Raw genomic sequence first — 18,843 nt, 5'->3', positions numbered from 1 at the left:
AACATCGTGCAGCCCGCCTCCAGTGGTGTCGCGACAGGCGTGAATGGAGGGACGAATGGAGACGTGTCGTCTTCAGCGATGAGAGTCGCTTCTGCCTTGGTGCCAATGATGGTCGTATGCGTGTTTGGCGCCGTGCAGGTGAGCGCCACAATCAGGACTGCATACGACCGAGGCACACAGGGCCAACACCCAGCATCATGGTGCGGGGAGCGATCTCCTACACTGGCCGTACACCACTGGTGACCGTCGAGGGGACACTGAATAGTGCACGGTACATCCAAACCGTCATCGAACCCATCGTTCTACCATTCCTAGACCGGCAAGGGAACTTGCTGTTCCAACAAGACAATGCACGTCCGCATGTATCCCGTGCCACCCAACGTGCTCTAGAAGGTGTAAGTCAACTACCCTGGCCAGCAAGATCACCGGATCTGTCCCCCATTGAGCATGTTTGGGACTGGGTGAAGCGTCGTCTCACGCGGTCTGCACGTCCAGCACGAACGCTGGTCCAACTGAGGCGCCAGGTGGAAATGGCATGGCAAGCCGATCCACAGGACTACATCCAGCATCTCTACGATCGTCTCCATGGGAGAATAGCAGCCTGCATTGCTGCGAAAGGTGGATATACACTGTACTAGTGCCGACATTGTGCATGCTCTGTTGCCTGTGTCTATGTGCCTGTGGTTCTGTCAGTGTGATCATGTGATGTATCTGACCCCAGGAATGTGTCAATAAAGTTTCCCCTTCCTGGGACAATGAATTCACGGTGTTCTTATTTCAATTTCCAGGAGTGTATTATACTAGAACTGGCATGTGATTACATTTTCACACAATTTGGGTGCATAGATCCTGAGAAATCAGTACCCAGAACAACCACCTCTTGCCATAATAACGACCTTGATACGCCTTGGCATTGCGTCAAACAGAGCGTGGATGGCGTGTACAGGTACAGCTGCTCATGCAGATTCAACACGACACCACAGTTCATCGAGAGTAGTGACTGGCGTTTCACCAGGCAACGCCGGTCAGCTGCTGTTTGTGTATGTGAAATCGGTTGGAAATTTTCCTCGTGTCAGCACGTTGTAGGTGTCGCCACTTGCGCCAACCTTGTGTGAATGCTCTGAAAAGCTAATCATTTGCATATCACAGCATCATCTTCCTGTCGGTTAAATTTCGCGTCTGTAGCACGATCTTCGTGGTGTAGCAATTTTAATGGCCAGTAGTGTATTTAGCTCAAAATCTTGTCTGCGTTCCTCGTATCTCAGCTTGAACGAGCTGGCAGTTTGAGTGATGTAGTTCACTTTACAGCTTTTGCACCGAACTTTGTAGATAGCAGATTTATCATGTTTGGCTTCCTCCAGTTTTAAACTGTTTCTTAATACTCACAGTAGCGTGTTGTTGCTTCTAAACGCGGCTTCAATTTTTTGAAAGGCGTGAGTATATTAGCTCCTTCCGGAGATACACTACTGAAATGCGGCAGTTATGAAATTGTTACCTACTAGAACGCACTGGCGCTACTTTTAGATGCTCAAAATTTTGAGTGCCTTCATAGTTTCCGTTTGCTTCCTCATCTCAACTGTTTAACACTATTTCTGCTAAAAAATTTATAATAAATAATTACTACACATAAAATTTGAATTATCATTATATTAATGCCATTCAAATTCGTTGCTGTACTATGTTCGGAAAGGACTTGCTGACACTTAAATCTATACTCGATGTTAACAAATTTCTCTTCTTCAGAAACGCTTTCCTTGCCATTGCCAGTCTACGTTTGATATCCTCTCTACTTCGACCATCACCAGTTATTTTTCTCCACAAATAGCAAAGTCATTTACTACTTTAAGTGTCTCATTTCCTAATCTAATACCCTCAACATCACCCGACTTAATTCGACTACATTCCATTATTCTCATTTTGCTTTTGTTGATGTTCATCTTATATCCTTCCTTCAAGACACTGTCCATTCCGTTCAACTGCTCTTCCAAGTCCTTTGCTGTCTCTGACAGAATTACAATGTCATCAGCGAACCTCAAAGGCTTTATTTCTTCTCCATGGATTTTAATACCTACTCCGAATTTTTGTATGGAGTGTAGCCATGCAGGGAAGTGAAACATGGACGATAAATAGTTTGGACAAGAAGAGAATAGAAGCTTTCGAAATGTGGTGCTACAGAAGAATGCTGAAGATTAGATGGGTAGATCACGCAACTAATGAGGAAGTATTGAATAGGATTGGGGAGAAGAGAAATTTGTGGCACAACTTGACCAGAAGAAGGGATCGGTTGGTAGGACATGTTCTGAGGCATCAAGGGATCACGAATTTAGTATTGGAGGGCAGCGTGGAGGGTAAAAATCGTAGGTGGAGACCAAGAGATGAATACACTAAGCAGATTCAGAAGGATGTAGGTTGCAGTAGGTACTTGGAGATGAAGAAGCTTGCACAGCATAGAGTAGCATGGAGAGCTGCATCAAACCAGTCTCAGGACTGAAGACACAACAACAACAACAACAACAACTATGTTCGGCACTGCTGGGGTTTCCTACCCTCGTATCATTCTGTTCCATATAACTTACATCGTATGAGGGGCGTCCAGTAAGTAATGCAACACATTTTTTTCTGAAAACAGGTTTGTTTTATACACGATACCGCTTCACTACATTATTTCTCACTCTTTTGGCTACAAAACCCTGTTTTCCAACATAACCTCTATTCAGTGCGATGACCTTACGCCACCTTGCTGGCACGGTGTGTATGTCCAGATGGTACCGTTCTACTGGTCAACCTCAGAGCCACTTACTACATGAATGACCTCCGAATCATCCACATATTTCTTCCCGCGGAGTGCATCGTTCACTGCGCCAGACTGATGGAAGTAGGAAGGTCCGAGATCCGGACTGGAGGGTGGATGAGGGAGAACAGTCCAACCAAGATTTGTGAGCTCCTCTCGGGTGTGCAGACTTGTGTGAGGCCGACAGCAATGTCCAGTTGTGCAGCGAGGTGTTTGATTACGATCCGTGGATCACCTGGAATGAACGTCTCCAGATGTTCTAACATTGCAGGAGTCACAGCTGTGCTGGACCGGCCGGCACGCTGAAGGTCGGACAGCTCTGCGGGACCTGATTGCGGTGATGACAGACGCCTCGCCCAACGACTCACCGTGCTTTTGTTCACTGTCAGACCACCTTAGACATTCTGCAAGCTATATATGACGGTAGTATCTGTTCCCGAAAGAACAGTTACCGTGGATGACCATGCAGCTTTGCTAGAAATGAAATGATAATTAAATGGACACCCTAGCTGCAAACAGGCGTTGATGTACTTCATTGGGGACATGTTGAAAATGTGTGCCCCGACCGGTACATCTACACTCCTGGAAATTGAAATAAGAACACCGTGAATTCATTGTCCCAGGAAGGGGAAACTTTATTGACACATTCCTGGGGTCAGATACATCACATGATCACACTGACAGAACCACAGGCACATAGACACAGGCAACAGAGCATGCACAATGTCGGCACTAGTACAGTGTATATCCACCTTTCGCAGCAATGCAGGCTGCTATTCTCCCATGGAGACGATCGTAGAGATGCTGGATGTAGTCCTGTGGAACGGCTTGCCATGCCATTTCCACCTGGCGCCTCAGTTGGACCAGCGTTCGTGCTGGACGTGCAGACCGCGTGAGACGACGCTTCATCCAGTCCCAAACATGCTCGATGGGGGACAGATCCGGAGATCTTGCTGGCCAGGGTAGTTGACTTACACCTTCTAGAGTACGTTGGGTGGCACGGGATACATGCGGACGTGCATTGCCCTGTTGGAACAGCAAGTTCCCTTGCCGGTCTAGGAATGGTAGAACGATGGGTTCGATGACGGTTTGGATGTACCGTGCACTATTCAGTGTCCCCTCGACGATCACCAGTGGTGTACGGCCAGTGTAGGAGATCGCTCCCCACACCATGATGCCGGGTGTTGGTCCTGTGTGCCTCGGTCGTATGCAGTCCTGATTGTGGCGCTCACCTGCACGGCGCCAAACACGCATACGACCATCATTGGCACCAAGGCAGAAGCGACTCTCATCGCTGAAGACGACACGTCTCCATTCGTCCCTCCATTCACGCCTGTCGCGACACCACTGGAGGCGGGCTGCACGATGTTGGGGCGTGAGCGGAAGACGGCCTAACGGTGTGCGGGACCGTAGCCCAGCTTCATGGAGACGGTTGCGAATGGTCCTCGCCGATACCCCAGGAGCAACAGTGTCCCTAATTTGCTGGGAAGTGGCGGTGCGGTCCCCTACGGCACTGCGTAGGATCCTACGGTCTTGGCGTGCATCCGTGCGTCGCTGCGGTCCGGTCCCAGGTCGACGGGCACGTGCACCTTCCGCCGACCACTGGCGACAACATCGATGTACTGTGGAGACCTCACGCCCCACGTGTTGAGCAATTTGGCGGTACGTCCACCCGGCCTCCCGCATGCCCACTATACGCCCTCGCTCAAAGTCCGTCAACTGCACATACGGTTCACGTCCACGCTGTCGCGGCATGCTACCAGTGTTAAAGACTGCGATGGAGCTCCGTATGCCACGGCAAACTGGCTGACACTGACGGCGGCGGTGCACAAATGCTGCGCAGCTAGCGCCATTCGACGGCCAACACCGCGGTTCCTGGTGTGTCCGCTGTGCCGTGCGTGTGATCATTGCTTGTACAGGCCTCTCGCAGTGTCCGGAGCAAGTATGGTGGGTCTGACACACCGGTGTCAATGTGTTCTTTTTTCCATTTCCAGGAGTGTATTAGGCGCACTACGAATGTAGTGGTGTGGACATGTTGGGAATGTGGATCTCACGGGAGCGTGCAAGGGATAAGTCACTGCAGACGCACAGTCCTTTGTGTTCTCGGTGGCTCAGATGGATAGAGCGTCTGCCATGTAAGCAGGAGGTCCCGGGTTCGAGTCCCGGTCGGGGCACACATTTTCAACATGTCCCCAATGAAGTACATCAACGCCTGTTTGCAGCTAGGGTGTCCATTTAATTATCATTTCATTCTGCAAGCTCCTGTGAATACCTGCGATGCTCACGCTTTCCACCGAAGGCAACCCATTTACGCAGCCCATTTTGGTGGTTACGTATAGAGCCATCACCAACTGGGACTTTATGAAACTGCCAGCCGTTGTGGCCGAGCGGTTCTAAGCGCTTCAGTCCGGAACCGAGCTGCTGCTACCGTCATAGGTTCGAATCCTGCCTCGGACGTGGATGTGTGTGTGATGTCCTTAGGTTAGTTAGGTTTAAGTAGTTCTAAGTCTAGGGGACTGATGACAGTGTTCAGAGCCATTTGAACTTTATGAAACTATAGGAGCTCCGCATTTTTTCGACCGAAATTGTCCGAGAAAAAAATGTGTTGCGTTTCCTACTGGACGCCCCTCGATCATTGGCGTCCGACCACATCTTCCTGGTGACTCACATCCTTTGTCAAGCAGTGTACTTATTATTTAATTTCTCTTTTCTTTTCGCAGTCTCTTGATGTGCTCTGTCTTGACTTTCCGTTGCTCACCTTTTCTACCCTTCGCTCCGTCTCTTCAAACTCAATAGCATATTCTTGTTTCGTCTTCCTCAATTGCAGTTAATTCTTTTTATACATTTTTATGTGTGTTTTGCTGTATGCACTCAATAATCGTGGTTTCTCCAGGGATTGCACTGCAGACTACACCTGTCGGCTTGGCCGCCTACATCCTGGAGAAGTTCTCTACCTGGACCGATCCGTCCTGGAAGACTCTGCCCGACGGAGGTCTAACCAAAAAGTACGAACTGGCGGACCTCCTGGATAACGTCATGATCTACTGGGTCACCGGCTCCATCACCACCTCCGTCCGGCTCTACTCTGAAGCTTTCAGCAAAGCAGCGAAAGTCGGCCGCAAGAGAGTGTGAGTACTGATGTTATCTATGGGTACAGAAACCTACCCTACTGTAGAAAATCATTTGTCTGGGTTGCGCACGTAAACATTCGGTCTCTCGACTGGGATTTCCCTTCTATGAACTGTTTACGAGCACAGCTATAAGAACACGGTATCTGACAGTGGACTTACTACGCTCCATCTCTTTTAGTAACAGTGTCTGCAGGTATAGTTTATGACGTTGAGGTGGGAGGTTCATACCCCATTCTGTGGCATCTAATAGACAGGCCTACTAGATGAGTGGCTTGCCAAGCGAGTGCAATTATCATCAGAAATATTTTCATGATTATCATACCCACTGCAACTATGCTTGACATATGAGCCCTAGTGCCCATCAGTTAGGCTATAATTTATTCTCGTCCTTACTTTTTAATGCAAAGGAATGGATAATGCATATGACTAGTAGCTGGTGCAAGGTTCTGATGGACTCACTCCACCCTGGCAAGGCCACATTTCCTTCCTGTGGTATATGTTTTATCCAAAGCTTAGACATCCCAGCAAGAAAGCCGGATACCAATATAGGAAAGAAGGCCAATTTGTATGTTTAATCATCCAGATGTGCACTTCCTTAAAATAGATCCCTGAATCCAGTAATTGTGAATTGAATGAATGGCTGGTCGTCTGCTGATCACAGATAGTGAAGGCAGATTCTATAATCATCTTTTGGACAGTCCTCTGGTCACCTTTGGCCGAACCAAAGAGAGGAAGTATACCAGAGCACCAGAGGGCCTGGAATGTGGCTGACCAATACGGTGGCAAGGTCCTCCCCCACTTCTGCGGAAGCGCGGGATGACCAGATGAACGGCCACGTTCGAGCACTATGTCGATGGTTCCTGAGGTGTGAGGACATGGTCTGTGTGTGTTCCAGAAAAACGAATTTAAATAAAAATGGTATGCATGTGGAATATTTAGGAGTAGATGAACTAATAATTTCTCTTTTCAGTACGTTTCATTTTGGCCGCCTAACGGCAGATGAGATTTTCTCCAGTTTTGCCTTACAAATAATGAACAAGAAACAATGAAAATCATTGCATTCCGCAATATCTCAATCTTTGTGACATTTGGCACACAAATAACCAGTAACCCCTGATACCCATGTTAATAATTAAAGTTTACGTAAGAATACGCATATTTTCTTTTCTAAATAGCAGCGATCACGCAAACTACACTCCTGGAAATGCAAAAAAGAACACATTGACACCGGTGTGTCAGACCCACCATACTTGCTCCGGACACTGCGAGAGGCCTGTACAAGCAATGATCACACGCACGGCACAGCGGACACACCAGGAACCGCGGTGTTGGCCGTCGAATGGCGCTAGCTGCGCAGCATTTGTGCACCGCCGCCGTCAGTGTCAGCCAGTTTGCCGTGGCATACGGAGCTCCATCGCAGTCTTTAACACTGGTAGCATGCCGCGACAGCGTGGACGTGAACCGTATGTGCAGTTGACGGACTTTGAGCGAGGGCGTATAGTGGGCATGCGGGAGGCCGGGTGGACGTACCGCCGAATTGCTCAACACGTGGGGCGTGAGGTCTCCACAGTACATCGATGTTGTCGCCAGTGGTCGGCGGAAGGTGCACGTGCCCGTCGACCTGGGACCGGACCGCAGCGACGCACGGATGCACGCCAAGACCGTAGGGTCCTACGCAGTGCCGTAGGGGACCGCACCGCCACTTCCCAGCAAATTAGGGACACTGTTGCTCCTGGGGTATCGGCGAGGACCATTCGCAACCGTCTCCATGAAGCTGGGCTACGGTCCCGCACACCGTTAGGCCGTCTTCCGCTCACGCCCCAACATCGTGCAGCCCGCCTCCAGTGGTGTCGCGACAGGCGTGAATGGAGGGACGAATGGAGACGTGTCGTCTTCAGCGATGAGAGTCGCTTCTGCCTTGGTGCCAATGATGGTCGTATGCGTGTTTGGCGCCGTGCAGGTGAGCGCCACAATCAGGACTGCATACGACCGAGGCACACAGGACCAACACCCGGCATCATGGTGTGGGGAGCGATCTCCTACACTGGCCGTACACCACTGGTGATCGTCGAGGGGACACTGAATAGTGCACGGTACATCCAAACCGTCATCGAACCCATCGTTCTACCATTCCTAGACCGGCAAGGGAACTTGCTGTTCCAACAGGACAAAGCACGTCCGCATATATCACGTGCCACCCAACGTGCTCTAGAAGGTGTAAGTCAACTACCCTGGCCAGCAAGATCTCCGGATCTGTCCCCCATTGAGCATGTTTGGGACTGGATGAAGCGTCGTCTCACGCGGTCTGCACGTCCAGCACGAACGCTGGTCCAACTGAGGCGCCAGGTGGAAATGGCATGGCAAGCCATTCCACAGGAGTACATCCAGCATCTCTACGATCGTCTCCATGGGAGAATAGCAGCCCGCATTGCTGCGAAAGGTGGATATACACTGTACTAGTGCCGACATTGTGCATGCTCTGTTGCCTGTGTCTATGTGCCTGTGGTTCTGTCAGTGTGATCATGTGATGTATCTGACCCCAGGAATGTGTCAATAAAGTTTCCCCTTCCTGGGACAATGAATTCACGGTGTTCTTATTTCAATTTCCAGGAGTGTATTTATTAAAAGGCGGTGAGTCGCGCGTTGTGTTTAAAAAATACTATATCGTGCACACTTCCGGGCTGCCGATGTCCGTACGAGTGTTATAGCGGTATGTGTTAATTGAAAGTCTTATGCTAGCCCACGATATTTAAAGCCACCCCAACCAAAATAATGAAATATATAATTTTAAAAATAAAAATATATAATTATACCGTGATAAGTGGCCACATACACACACATATACCCTTATACCGTGATACAAACTCTTACCATATGATGTCTACCATTACCTAGTTTCCGCGTAACTGCTGTGGTGTAGAATTAATGCAGTTATTTCGTGTAAGTCAGTGGCGACTGCTACGTGTGGTTTGAAATATGCGCGCAGGCGCCAGTTGCAACCTACAACGATGCCGACATAACGTAGCAGTTTGAATTCTAAATATCGTTTTTGGAACGCCACGTGTATCTTGAGCGAGAGTAAATGCATCTTACATATACGTAGCGTGACTTAATCTCAATACACAGGCAAAAAGTTATTTATTATTAATGGAAATGTTACGTTCTCTTCCAATGAATGACAACCGAACGTAACCTGCAACTAACCCACCGATAATATAGAGCATGAAATGATTTCTTTGCCCAGCAAATTAATCTAATGCTGCACAGAAAGAAATAATGGTATAAACACCTGCGTGTTATTGAAATAATTGGAAAGAATTTCTTTACCTTTATCTCTTTAAGAATTGAGTTAACTTTTAATCCTTTGAATTAAATAAAAATATTTGAAACCACAAGTGAAGCCTCAGCTAAGCCATGCGGAGTTAAACCTCTGAATAAGTTTCGTAACCAAAAATATTAACTAACTTTAATATTGAAAACTGACTTTGGAAATTCATAAAAGTACGTAGAATTATTTTCCTTTGCGAGCGAAACTCGCAAACACTGAAATATTTTTTAGCACACGTAAAGGCTGACTCAGCGCCACCGAAACAGTCGAAGCCAGATTTGCAATCGACAGCAATATTATCATTGTCTTTAAATAAATTTCACTTGAAGGCAGAAGCATTTTTGAAAGGAAACATAAGATACTTTGAATTAACAATATATTGTAACCTTAAAGTACAGACAGCATGTTATGCATACATGGATCCATAGGCGTCAGAGAACAAACAGGCGAAAAACAGAGAACAAACAGGGGTGAGCAACATGCCTCTTGTGTGTATACACTATGTGATCAAAAGTATCTGGACACTTGGCTGAAAATGACTTACAAGTTCGTGGCGGCCTCCATCGCTAACGCTGGAATTCAGTATGGCGTTGGCTCACCCTCAGCCTTGATGACTGCTTCCACTCTCGCAGGCGTACGTCCAAATAGGTGCTGGAAGGTATCTCGGGGAATGGCAGCCCATTCTTCACGGAGTGCTGCACTGAGGAGAGGTATCGATGTCGGTCGGTGAGGCCTGGCACGAAGTCGGCCTTCCAAAGCATCCCAAAGGTGTTCTATAGAATTCAGGTGAGGACTCTGAGCAGGCCGTTACAGGGATGTTATTTTCGTGTAACCACTCAGCCACAGGCCGTGCATTATGAACAGGTGCCCGATCGTGTTGAAAGATGCCTGTCGCCATCCCCGAATTGCTCTTCAACAGTGGGAAGCAAGAAGGTGCTTAAAACATCAATGTACGCCTGTGCTGTGATAGTGCCACGCAAAACAACAAGGGGTCCAAGTCCCCTCCATGAAAAACATGACCGCACCATAACACCACCGCCTCCGAATTTTACTGTTGGCGCTACACACGCTGGCAGATGACGTTTACCGGGCATTCACCATACCCACACCCTGACATTGCGATTCGTCACTCCACACATTTCTCCACTGTTCAATCGTCCAATGTTTACGCTCCTTACACCAAGCGAGGCGTCGTTTGGCATTTACCGGCGCGATGCGTGGCTTGTGAGCACCCGCTCGACCATGAAATCCAAGTTTTCTCACTTTCCGCCTAACTGTCATAGTACTTGCAGTGGATCCTGATGCAGTTTGGAATTCCTGTGTGATGGTCTGGATAGATGTCTGCCCATTACACATTACGAACCTCTTCAAGTGTTGTCGGTCTCTGTCAGTCCACAGATGAGGTCGGCCTGTACGCTTTTGTGTTGTACGTGTCTCTTCACGTTTCCACTACACTATCACATAGGGACCACAGGACCTAGGGATTTTAGGAATGTGGAAATCTCGCGTACAAACGTATAACACAAGTGACACCCAATCACCTGACCACGTTCGAAGTCCGCGAGTTCCGCGGAAAGCCCCATTATGCTTTCTCATAATGTCTAATGACTACTGAGTCACTGAAATGGAGTACCTGGCAGCAGGTGGCAGCACAATGCACCTAATATGAAAAACGTATGTTTTTGGGGGTGGCCGGATACTTTTGATCACATAGCGTATGTCCAATTGGGCGCGACTGAATTTAGCGAGCTATTGTGACCCATTAGGTGGAGGTGTGTAACGTTACTTCTCCCCTGTTGCATCTCTCCGAACAGCAGTGCCCTTGGTTCGGAACGCTCCCCACACACGTGAAGCAATGCTGTGAGCAGCACCAAACTCCTAGGCTGCACTCGTCATTCTTCAAGTTTGCCAGTGATTCTTCCACATGTGACCTCATCCAAATGTTGTCTCTGGGTCATGTTGTAATGAAGACCACCACCACCACCACCACAGGGTACCTCAACCGCTAGCTGACTGACACACAGTCTTTTCCAGTTCCTTCAACTGCCCTGCTTAGCTGAGTGGTTACGCGGTTGCCTGTCATGCAGCGGGACCGGGTTCGATTCCGGGCCGGGTTGGAGATTTTCTGCATTGGCGGACTGGCTGTTGTGCTATCATCATCATCATCATCGTCGTCGTCATCATCGTCATCGTCAAGATCTCATCATGACGGACGCGCAAGTCGCCCAGAGTGGCGTCGACTGAAACAAGACTTGCAACCCGGTGGCAGAACTTCTCCGGACGGAACCTCCCGTCCAACAACGCCAGACGATCATTTGATTTCATTTTTTTTTCTTCTAGTGTAGCCCCATTTGGCGCTATGGTCACATTCACCTCATGTCCATCTTCCTGTGGACCACTGGGAGACCTCTGGCAACACGCTGCCGGACTGACATCAATTACTGCAGCCTCGTTAATGTGTCGCATTACTTTGTCTACCTCGTCCGCAAGTTTCTCAGAGCAGTGTGCAGTTGGTGTATAGCTCTTGATGTCAGTGCACTCCAAATTAGCCCCGTGCTCAGTCACATTTGGAATGTGTAGCCGGTTTCCTGACAGACTGGAAAACTCGTTAGTGAAACCACTTCACAAAATTGAATGAACTGTGGATGAAGCCCGACCAGCAGGCATTACATGCATTGATCAAAAATGATAGTGCATTGAGAATGGCTAGTTTCTAGCTGAAATCTAGATCTGCCAATAACATTTAAAAAGGACGACTGACAGCTGAAATCTATTATTTACAAAACTTTGCAAATTGTGAAAGACAGATAAAACAGACGACTACGGGCCCATTTCTTTGCTATCAGTGTGGTAGAAAGTTTTGAAAAAGCAGTCTTTCAGAAATAAGTGCCGCATTTCGGAACAGATAATTGGCTGTCAGGTACGGAATTTAGCTTCAGTAGAAGAGTACCAGCAGGAAAAATGGTTACCCTTTTGTATCAGGTACTGTCAGGACTAGACGGTAGGCTGACAACTGTAGGTATTTTCCGTAATTTAACAAAAGCATTTATATGTGCGGATCATCAAATACTTTTGCGTAAACTGAGACGTCGTGGCATTAGGATAAATTTCGGCAGTGGTTCACTTCAGACGTAAGTGTTCAGTGTGAACAAACAGGGAAGAGGTTTGACTGGAGGCGACAAAATGAGAGGTGACCAGGGATTCTATTCTGGCTCCATCCATTTTATTGATATATGCCAATAATCTGGCACTAAACGAGACTCAAGATGCAAAAATATTTCTCTATGCAAATGACAAGTCTTAATGTGGAACGCGTTCAACGTAATGTAAAAAGTGGCTACTATGGTAGTCTGGAATATAGTACGTGACTGAGAGAACAGATTAATGTTTTGATGTAATTATCTCGAATTATCAGCCGGGTCACGGCATAGTGTCGTCGCAACGTTCCGACGGGTTTGCAACTCGTCATCGTCAGCCGCAGTTCTTGCCCAGTTGGTTCGTTTGTAGCAGCTGGACCGTTGGCGCTGCAGCTGGGATTCGGTCATCCGAGAGGCAGGCAGTGGAAATATAGCGTACCTAACGTTCGTGTCGACCGGAACAACTCAGCTCTGTATGAGATGGGATCGGAAGAAAAATAACTGACGACGACAAATACAATTTACGGGAAAATAATGCCGAAATATGACACAAGCTATTGAAGAGCCACCAAACAATTAAAACTCAAGTTATTAAACTCTTAAGATCAACCGTAAATTGATATACCGGGTGATCAAGAAGTCAGTATAAATTTGAAAACTTAATAAACCACGGAGTAATGTAGATAGAGCGGTAAAAATTGACACACATGCTTGGAATGACACGGGGTTTTATTAGAACCAAAAAAAAAAAAAAAAATTGCTACACGCGTGAAAGATCTCTTGCGCGCGTCGTTTGGTGATGATCGTGTGCTCAGCCGCCACTTTCGTCGTGCTTGGCCTCCAAGGTCCCCAGACCTCAGTCCGTGCGATTATTGGCTTTGGGGTTACCTGAAGTCGCAAGTGTATCGTGATCGACCGACGTCTCTAGGGATGCTGAAAGACAACATCCGACGCCAATGCCTCACCATAACTCCGAACATGCTTTACGGCGCTGTTCACAACATTATTCCTCGACTACAGCTATTGGTGAGGAATGATGGTGGACATATTGACAATTTCCTGTAAAGAACATCACCTTTGCTTTGTCTTACTTTGTTATGCTAATTATTGCTATTCTGATCAGACGAAACGCCATCTGTCGGACATTTTTTGAACTTTTATGTTTTTTTTTCGTTCTAATAAAACCCCATGTCATTCCAAGCATGTGTGTCAATGTGTACCTCTCTATCTACATTGTTCCGTGATTTATTCAGTTTTCAAATTTATACTTTTGATCACCCGGTATATAATGCGGAAGTAATGAAAATTAACTTTTAAATAAATAGATGTATAATTTCTGAAAGTATTTCATGTTTACGAACATGATTTTCATTTACCTCCCCATGCAATAAGATACGTTATTTATCTACGTTGAAGTTGACTCACTTATAACCGATAACCTCCGTAAACGACGCAGCTTGTGTCCGGGGCTGAGGAAATCTACACCATGTCTATGTTGTGTTGCAGCATCGAGAAGTACCCGCCGACCGCCGTGGCGCAGTTCGAGAACGACCTGGTGTTCACCCCTGAGTCCATGGCCCGCGACGCACACCCGGGCCTGGTGCGCTACAACGTCTACAGGGGAGGACACTTTGCGGCCTTCGAGGAGCCCAAAGTGCTGGCCGACGACGTCTGGGACTTCGTCAAATCTATACGATCGTAAATGTGTGTGTCAGAGAGAGAGAGAGAGAGAGAGAGAGAGAGAGAGAGAGAGAGAGAGAGAGAATCGTACACATACTCACCAGAATTAAATGTTAGAGTGTATGCGTTGCACTAAGGACAAATTTAAACTGTAAAGTTAATTGTAATCATTGTAGTAAAAATAGTTTATTTTTTTTTTTAACCACATTGCGTTCTTTGCTTACTATACCCATGTTACCCTAATACAAGGTGCCCCAGGAGGATTGATGAGCATTCAGGGACTTGCCAGCAACGGTCATTCGAAGCAGAAGAATCTAATAATTGTGGGGTTCAAAATACACACCTCAGAAGCGCTCGTTCATTTTCGCTACTGTGAAAACACATCGCTTCTTCTAAACAAGTACTCGTAACTCTTAACGTGTCCATTTTGTACTAGTGTTTTCTGCTTCTACTGATCGTTGGTGCACGATGTTCGGCGCTCTGAGACAAAATAGGGGTAAGCTGTATGGAAAGATAGGTAATGTACAATTTGTACAAGAACCGAGACGGAGCTTCTCGGATTGAAAACGTGTAAGACGGGGACGTAGTCTTTAACCGCTAGTGTTCAATCTATATATCGAAGAAACAAAGGTGGAAATACTAGGTAGGTTGGACAGTGGAATTAAAAATTAAGGTGAATAGATAGCAATGATAAGATTCGATAACGACATTACTGTCCTCAGTGAAAGTGAAGAAGAATTACAGGGCCCGCTGAATGAAATGGTCTAAGGAGTACAGAATATTGACTGAGAATAAATCGAAGAAAGGCGAAAGTACTGAGCAGTAGCAGAAATGAGAACAACGAGAAGCTTAGATGAAGGAATTTTGCTACCTAGGCAGCAAAATAACTCATGACGGACGGAGCAAGGAGGACATAAAAAACAGGCCACCACTCCCAAAAAGTGCATTCCTGGCCAAGAGAAGTCTACTAGTATCAAACACGAGTCTTAAAATTTCGTGAAAACATTTCTGAGAATGTACGCTTGAAGCACAGCATTGTATGGTAGTGAAACATGTACTCTGGGAAAACGGGAGCACAAGAGAATCGAAGCATTTGAGATGTGGTGCTACACACGAATGTGAAAATTAGGTGGACTGGTAAGGTGAGAGAAATGAGCAGGTTCTCCGTACAATCGACAAGGAAAGGAATATGTGGAAAATATTGTCAAGAAGAAGGGACAGGATGGTAGGACATCAGTGAATATCTTCCGTGGTAGACGGACTGGTAGAGGGTGACGGATTAGAACAGATCCGGAAATAACTGATGACGTAGGTTGCAACTGATATTCAGATGACGAGGGTAGCAGAGGAAGCAATTTGTGACAGGCCGCATCAAACCAGTCAGAAAAATGTTGACTTAAGGGGGACGTTGATGAAATTGAGCAAAAATGTCAATTTTCGATTTATTTTTCTATTTGTTAGTACACCTCATGCACAATAAGTTCGCAAAGTTTCAATGCTGAAATCGCATTCGAAGTGCCTGAAAATTAATTAAAAGTGTGACGCGGCCTCCCTGCCACGCCCACGTTTTGGAGCAGCACTTCAATACCAGCTCAGTGAACAACGATGGTGTGTATTACTTTCAACCAGACGTGTGCGGGGTACATCTAGAAGTCCGTGATGCATACTCTTTGGTTTTATAGATCATCTTTGGCGGATCCTGCACTTCTCAAAAAGTGTGTTCATGGCAAAAACCCTAAATCCAAATGAGTAAATTCACTCATATGGAAACGATGCCCTGAAAACACATTTGCATCTGCTACAGTTGTCAGATTTGCAGCTTATGATGCAGTTATTGTATTTAATGATGGGAATGTCGGGAGGATGAAGGTATTAGAAAGAATGGGCTTCAAGACAGGAAATTTTACTCAAAACATCCTGAGAAAAATAGATTTAAAGCGCGTCTCTGCAGCTGAAAAGTCAGTTGAAGACCTAGTAAAGGAAAGAAGACAGACAACAAGAAACCAGAAGAGAAGCCTTGAAGGGAAAGACACCCAGAGTACAAATGTGGTGCCTTCTGAAGAAGTGGTTAGGTTCAACTTTAAATCGCGTTTCTTGAAAAATTTGTTTTTTAAAGTTTATGTACCTTTTCCTCAGCTTCTATGAACGCTAGAATTATGAAATTTTGTACACATATTTCTATAAACCTAATAAACGTTGTATGAAGAGCAAATTTTTATATTCTGATTGCAAGCTGAGATATGGAGCAAAGTGCTTGGAATTTTGCATGAATTTGAAATTGAACTTGTGGAATTATAATTAAAAATTATGAAAATTCTCCTAATTCACCTATTCTAAAAACCTCATGAGAGAACATATAAAGAGATGAAACAGTGAAATTTCTAGAATTGTTTCTGAGAGAAAGGAACATACATTATTTTTTGAAAATAAAACTTCAAATTTCATTCAAAAAAAGTTGAAAATATGTAATCAAATGATTTTAGATGTAACTGTTTTACTTTCATGTAAATCGTGGTACGAAATTTCATTGCCATATCTCCAAAACAGTGGATTTGGTGCATTTTTGAAATATTATGTGTTTTTTGTTGTGTCGGCAGATTAGCCAACACAACGGACTAATTTAGAGAGGAGGCCGAAATGCACGCGTCAACTCACGCAGGCTTGCTTTAGGTCTGAAACAGGATACGTAATGAATGCTATAAAGAAAAGTACGTAGCTCCTGGAATACTTAACTTTAATCCATCATTTGTATACAGCATTCTTGATGATACAAGTGAGACTCTCTCTAGAAATGGTTAATGGCGCCTTGCTAGGTCGTAGCCCTGGACTTAGCTGAAGGCTATTCTGTCTCTCGGCAAATGAGAGAAAGGCTTCGTCAGTGTAGTCGCTAGCAAAGTCGTCGTACAACTGGGGCGAGTGCTAGTACGTCTCTCTAGACCTGCCGTGTGGTGGCGCTCGGTCTGCAATTACTGACAGTGACGATACGCGGGTCCGACTTGTACTAATGGACCGCGGCCGATTTAAAGCTACCACCTAGCAAGTGTGGTGTCTGGCGGTGACACCACATTCCTCCCCCGCAAATCGGCGAACGGTCGTGTTATAAGGCTTCCGCCCGCCGTGGGGAGGGCCCCATGTTGACGTAGGCGATGAGGTGGGGAGCCTAACAACAGGCGAGGCTGTGCCACCCGCACCCGGCCATTCGGTCCGAGGGGAGCTAGGAAACGCCTGGAAACCTACTCCAGGTTGCACGTCAACATGCGGTGTATGCGCCCGTAATGAGACAGGAGGGGCCGAAGGGTCGACCTCCATTGCGTCGGGGTATCCGACGCGCGATGACGCCATGTGGTCCGGAGCGGGCAAGAGTTCCATGGCGGATGACAGCTGGTCACTGGAAGCGTTCGGCGGCGCGTGACCCAGGGAGGCGCTTGGCGGCTGCAGCGAAGCGTCCACTGCGGGCGGCGCCGGTGGGAGAACAGGCGGCGGCGGCGCGGCGGCGGCGGCGGCGCGTCGCCATGGGGCAAAATGGAAGGCAGCGTCGGTAACACCTGGGGATGAGGCGAGCCAGTAGATGGGTCCCCAGGGCGCTGACCGGACGGCTCCGTCGCTGAAAGCAGACGGGGAGCGGCAGAACCCGTGCGACGACAGAGGCGCAGCTGATTGAGATGCCGACGCACCTCACCAGAGGCCCCCAAAACCAGATACATCGCGCGGCCGAGGCAGCGAAGAATGCGCCCTGCGAGCCAACGCCGTGAACCGCGATAGTTGCGATAGAATACAACGTCGCCGGGAGCAAAAGCAGGAGTCTGCCGCTGCACAGGAACCTGAGGCGGCGGATGCAGCAAAGACATCAAGGTTCGATGAGGACGACCATGGAGCAACTCCGCAGGCGAGCGACCATCACGGGGCTGAGAGCGATACGAGGACAGAAAGAGCAACAACGCGTCCTCCCGTGAATGCGACTCTTTTAACTTCAACATCTGTGACTTGAAAGTCCGGACCAATCTTTCAGCGGCACCGTTTGACTGAGGCGAAAACGGCGCGGATGTCAGATGTTGAATACCATTGGCCTTGCAGAATGACTGAAATTCTGCGGACATGAATTGTGGGCCATTGTCGGAAACAATAGTCTGTGGAAGACCTTCAATGCAAAAGATAGCGGATAACGCTTGGATGGTGGCAGAAGACGTCGTGGAAGACATCCGGACAACAAAAGGAAAATTCTGAAGGAATCTACCACAACCAACCATCGAGCATTCCAGAAGGGACCAGCAAAATCGATGTGCAAGCGTTGCCAAGGGGAAGCGGCTTTCGGCCATGCAAAGAATTTCCGCGGCGGTGCGGATTGTTGTTCGGCACACGCCATGCAAGAAGAGCACATATTCGTAATCGCAACATCGATTCCGAACCAAGTACAGTGCCGACGAGCAAGGTGTTTCGTTCGCACTATACCCCAATGTCCTTGGTGGAGAAGCTTTAAGACAGAGGACTGTAACGAACGTGGGACCACGACCCGAGACTGATCATTATCAGAACGCAACAGCAAAACACCACGTCGAACAAAAAGTCTCTCCTTGTGAGCAAAAAATCGGCGAACCAACGGATCCCCGATCCGTGACTTGGACAAGGGCCATTGCGTGGCAACAAAACGCAAAACGGTAGCAAGGACAGGGTCGGCAGCTGTGGCTGCAGCTGCACGACGAAAATCAATCGGAAACGATTCGACCACATCATCGGTTTCCGCATCAATGAACATGCAAGCAAGTTCAGAAGAATCGA

At 47.3% G+C, this 18,843-nt stretch overlaps 1 protein-coding gene and 1 non-coding gene across 2 annotated transcripts in view; both read left to right on the top strand.

Moving 5' to 3' along the window:
- Positions 1–14,702, top strand: part of LOC126109757 (juvenile hormone epoxide hydrolase 1-like) — a 92,893-nt gene extending 78,191 nt beyond the window's left edge. The window contains exons 5-6 of the mRNA XM_049914808.1: positions 5,685–5,919; positions 13,894–14,702. Coding sequence (XP_049770765.1) covers positions 5,685–5,919; positions 13,894–14,089 — 431 coding nt within the window. The 3' untranslated portion in view covers positions 14,090–14,702. The remainder of the gene's footprint in view (positions 1–5,684; positions 5,920–13,893) is intronic.
- Trnat-ugu (transfer RNA threonine (anticodon UGU)) lies at positions 4,891–4,965 on the top strand. Its single transcript has one exon. It is a non-coding gene; the product is annotated as a tRNA-Thr (tRNA).
- Positions 14,703–18,843: the final 4,141 nt, after the last annotated feature.

Source organism: Schistocerca cancellata, chromosome 12 (genome assembly GCF_023864275.1).
Source record: "Schistocerca cancellata isolate TAMUIC-IGC-003103 chromosome 12, iqSchCanc2.1, whole genome shotgun sequence".
Classification (NCBI taxonomy): Eukaryota; Metazoa; Arthropoda; class Insecta; order Orthoptera; family Acrididae; genus Schistocerca; species Schistocerca cancellata.
The sequence above is the reverse complement of the archived record's forward strand: the minus strand, read 5'-3'. Positions and strand labels throughout refer to the sequence as shown.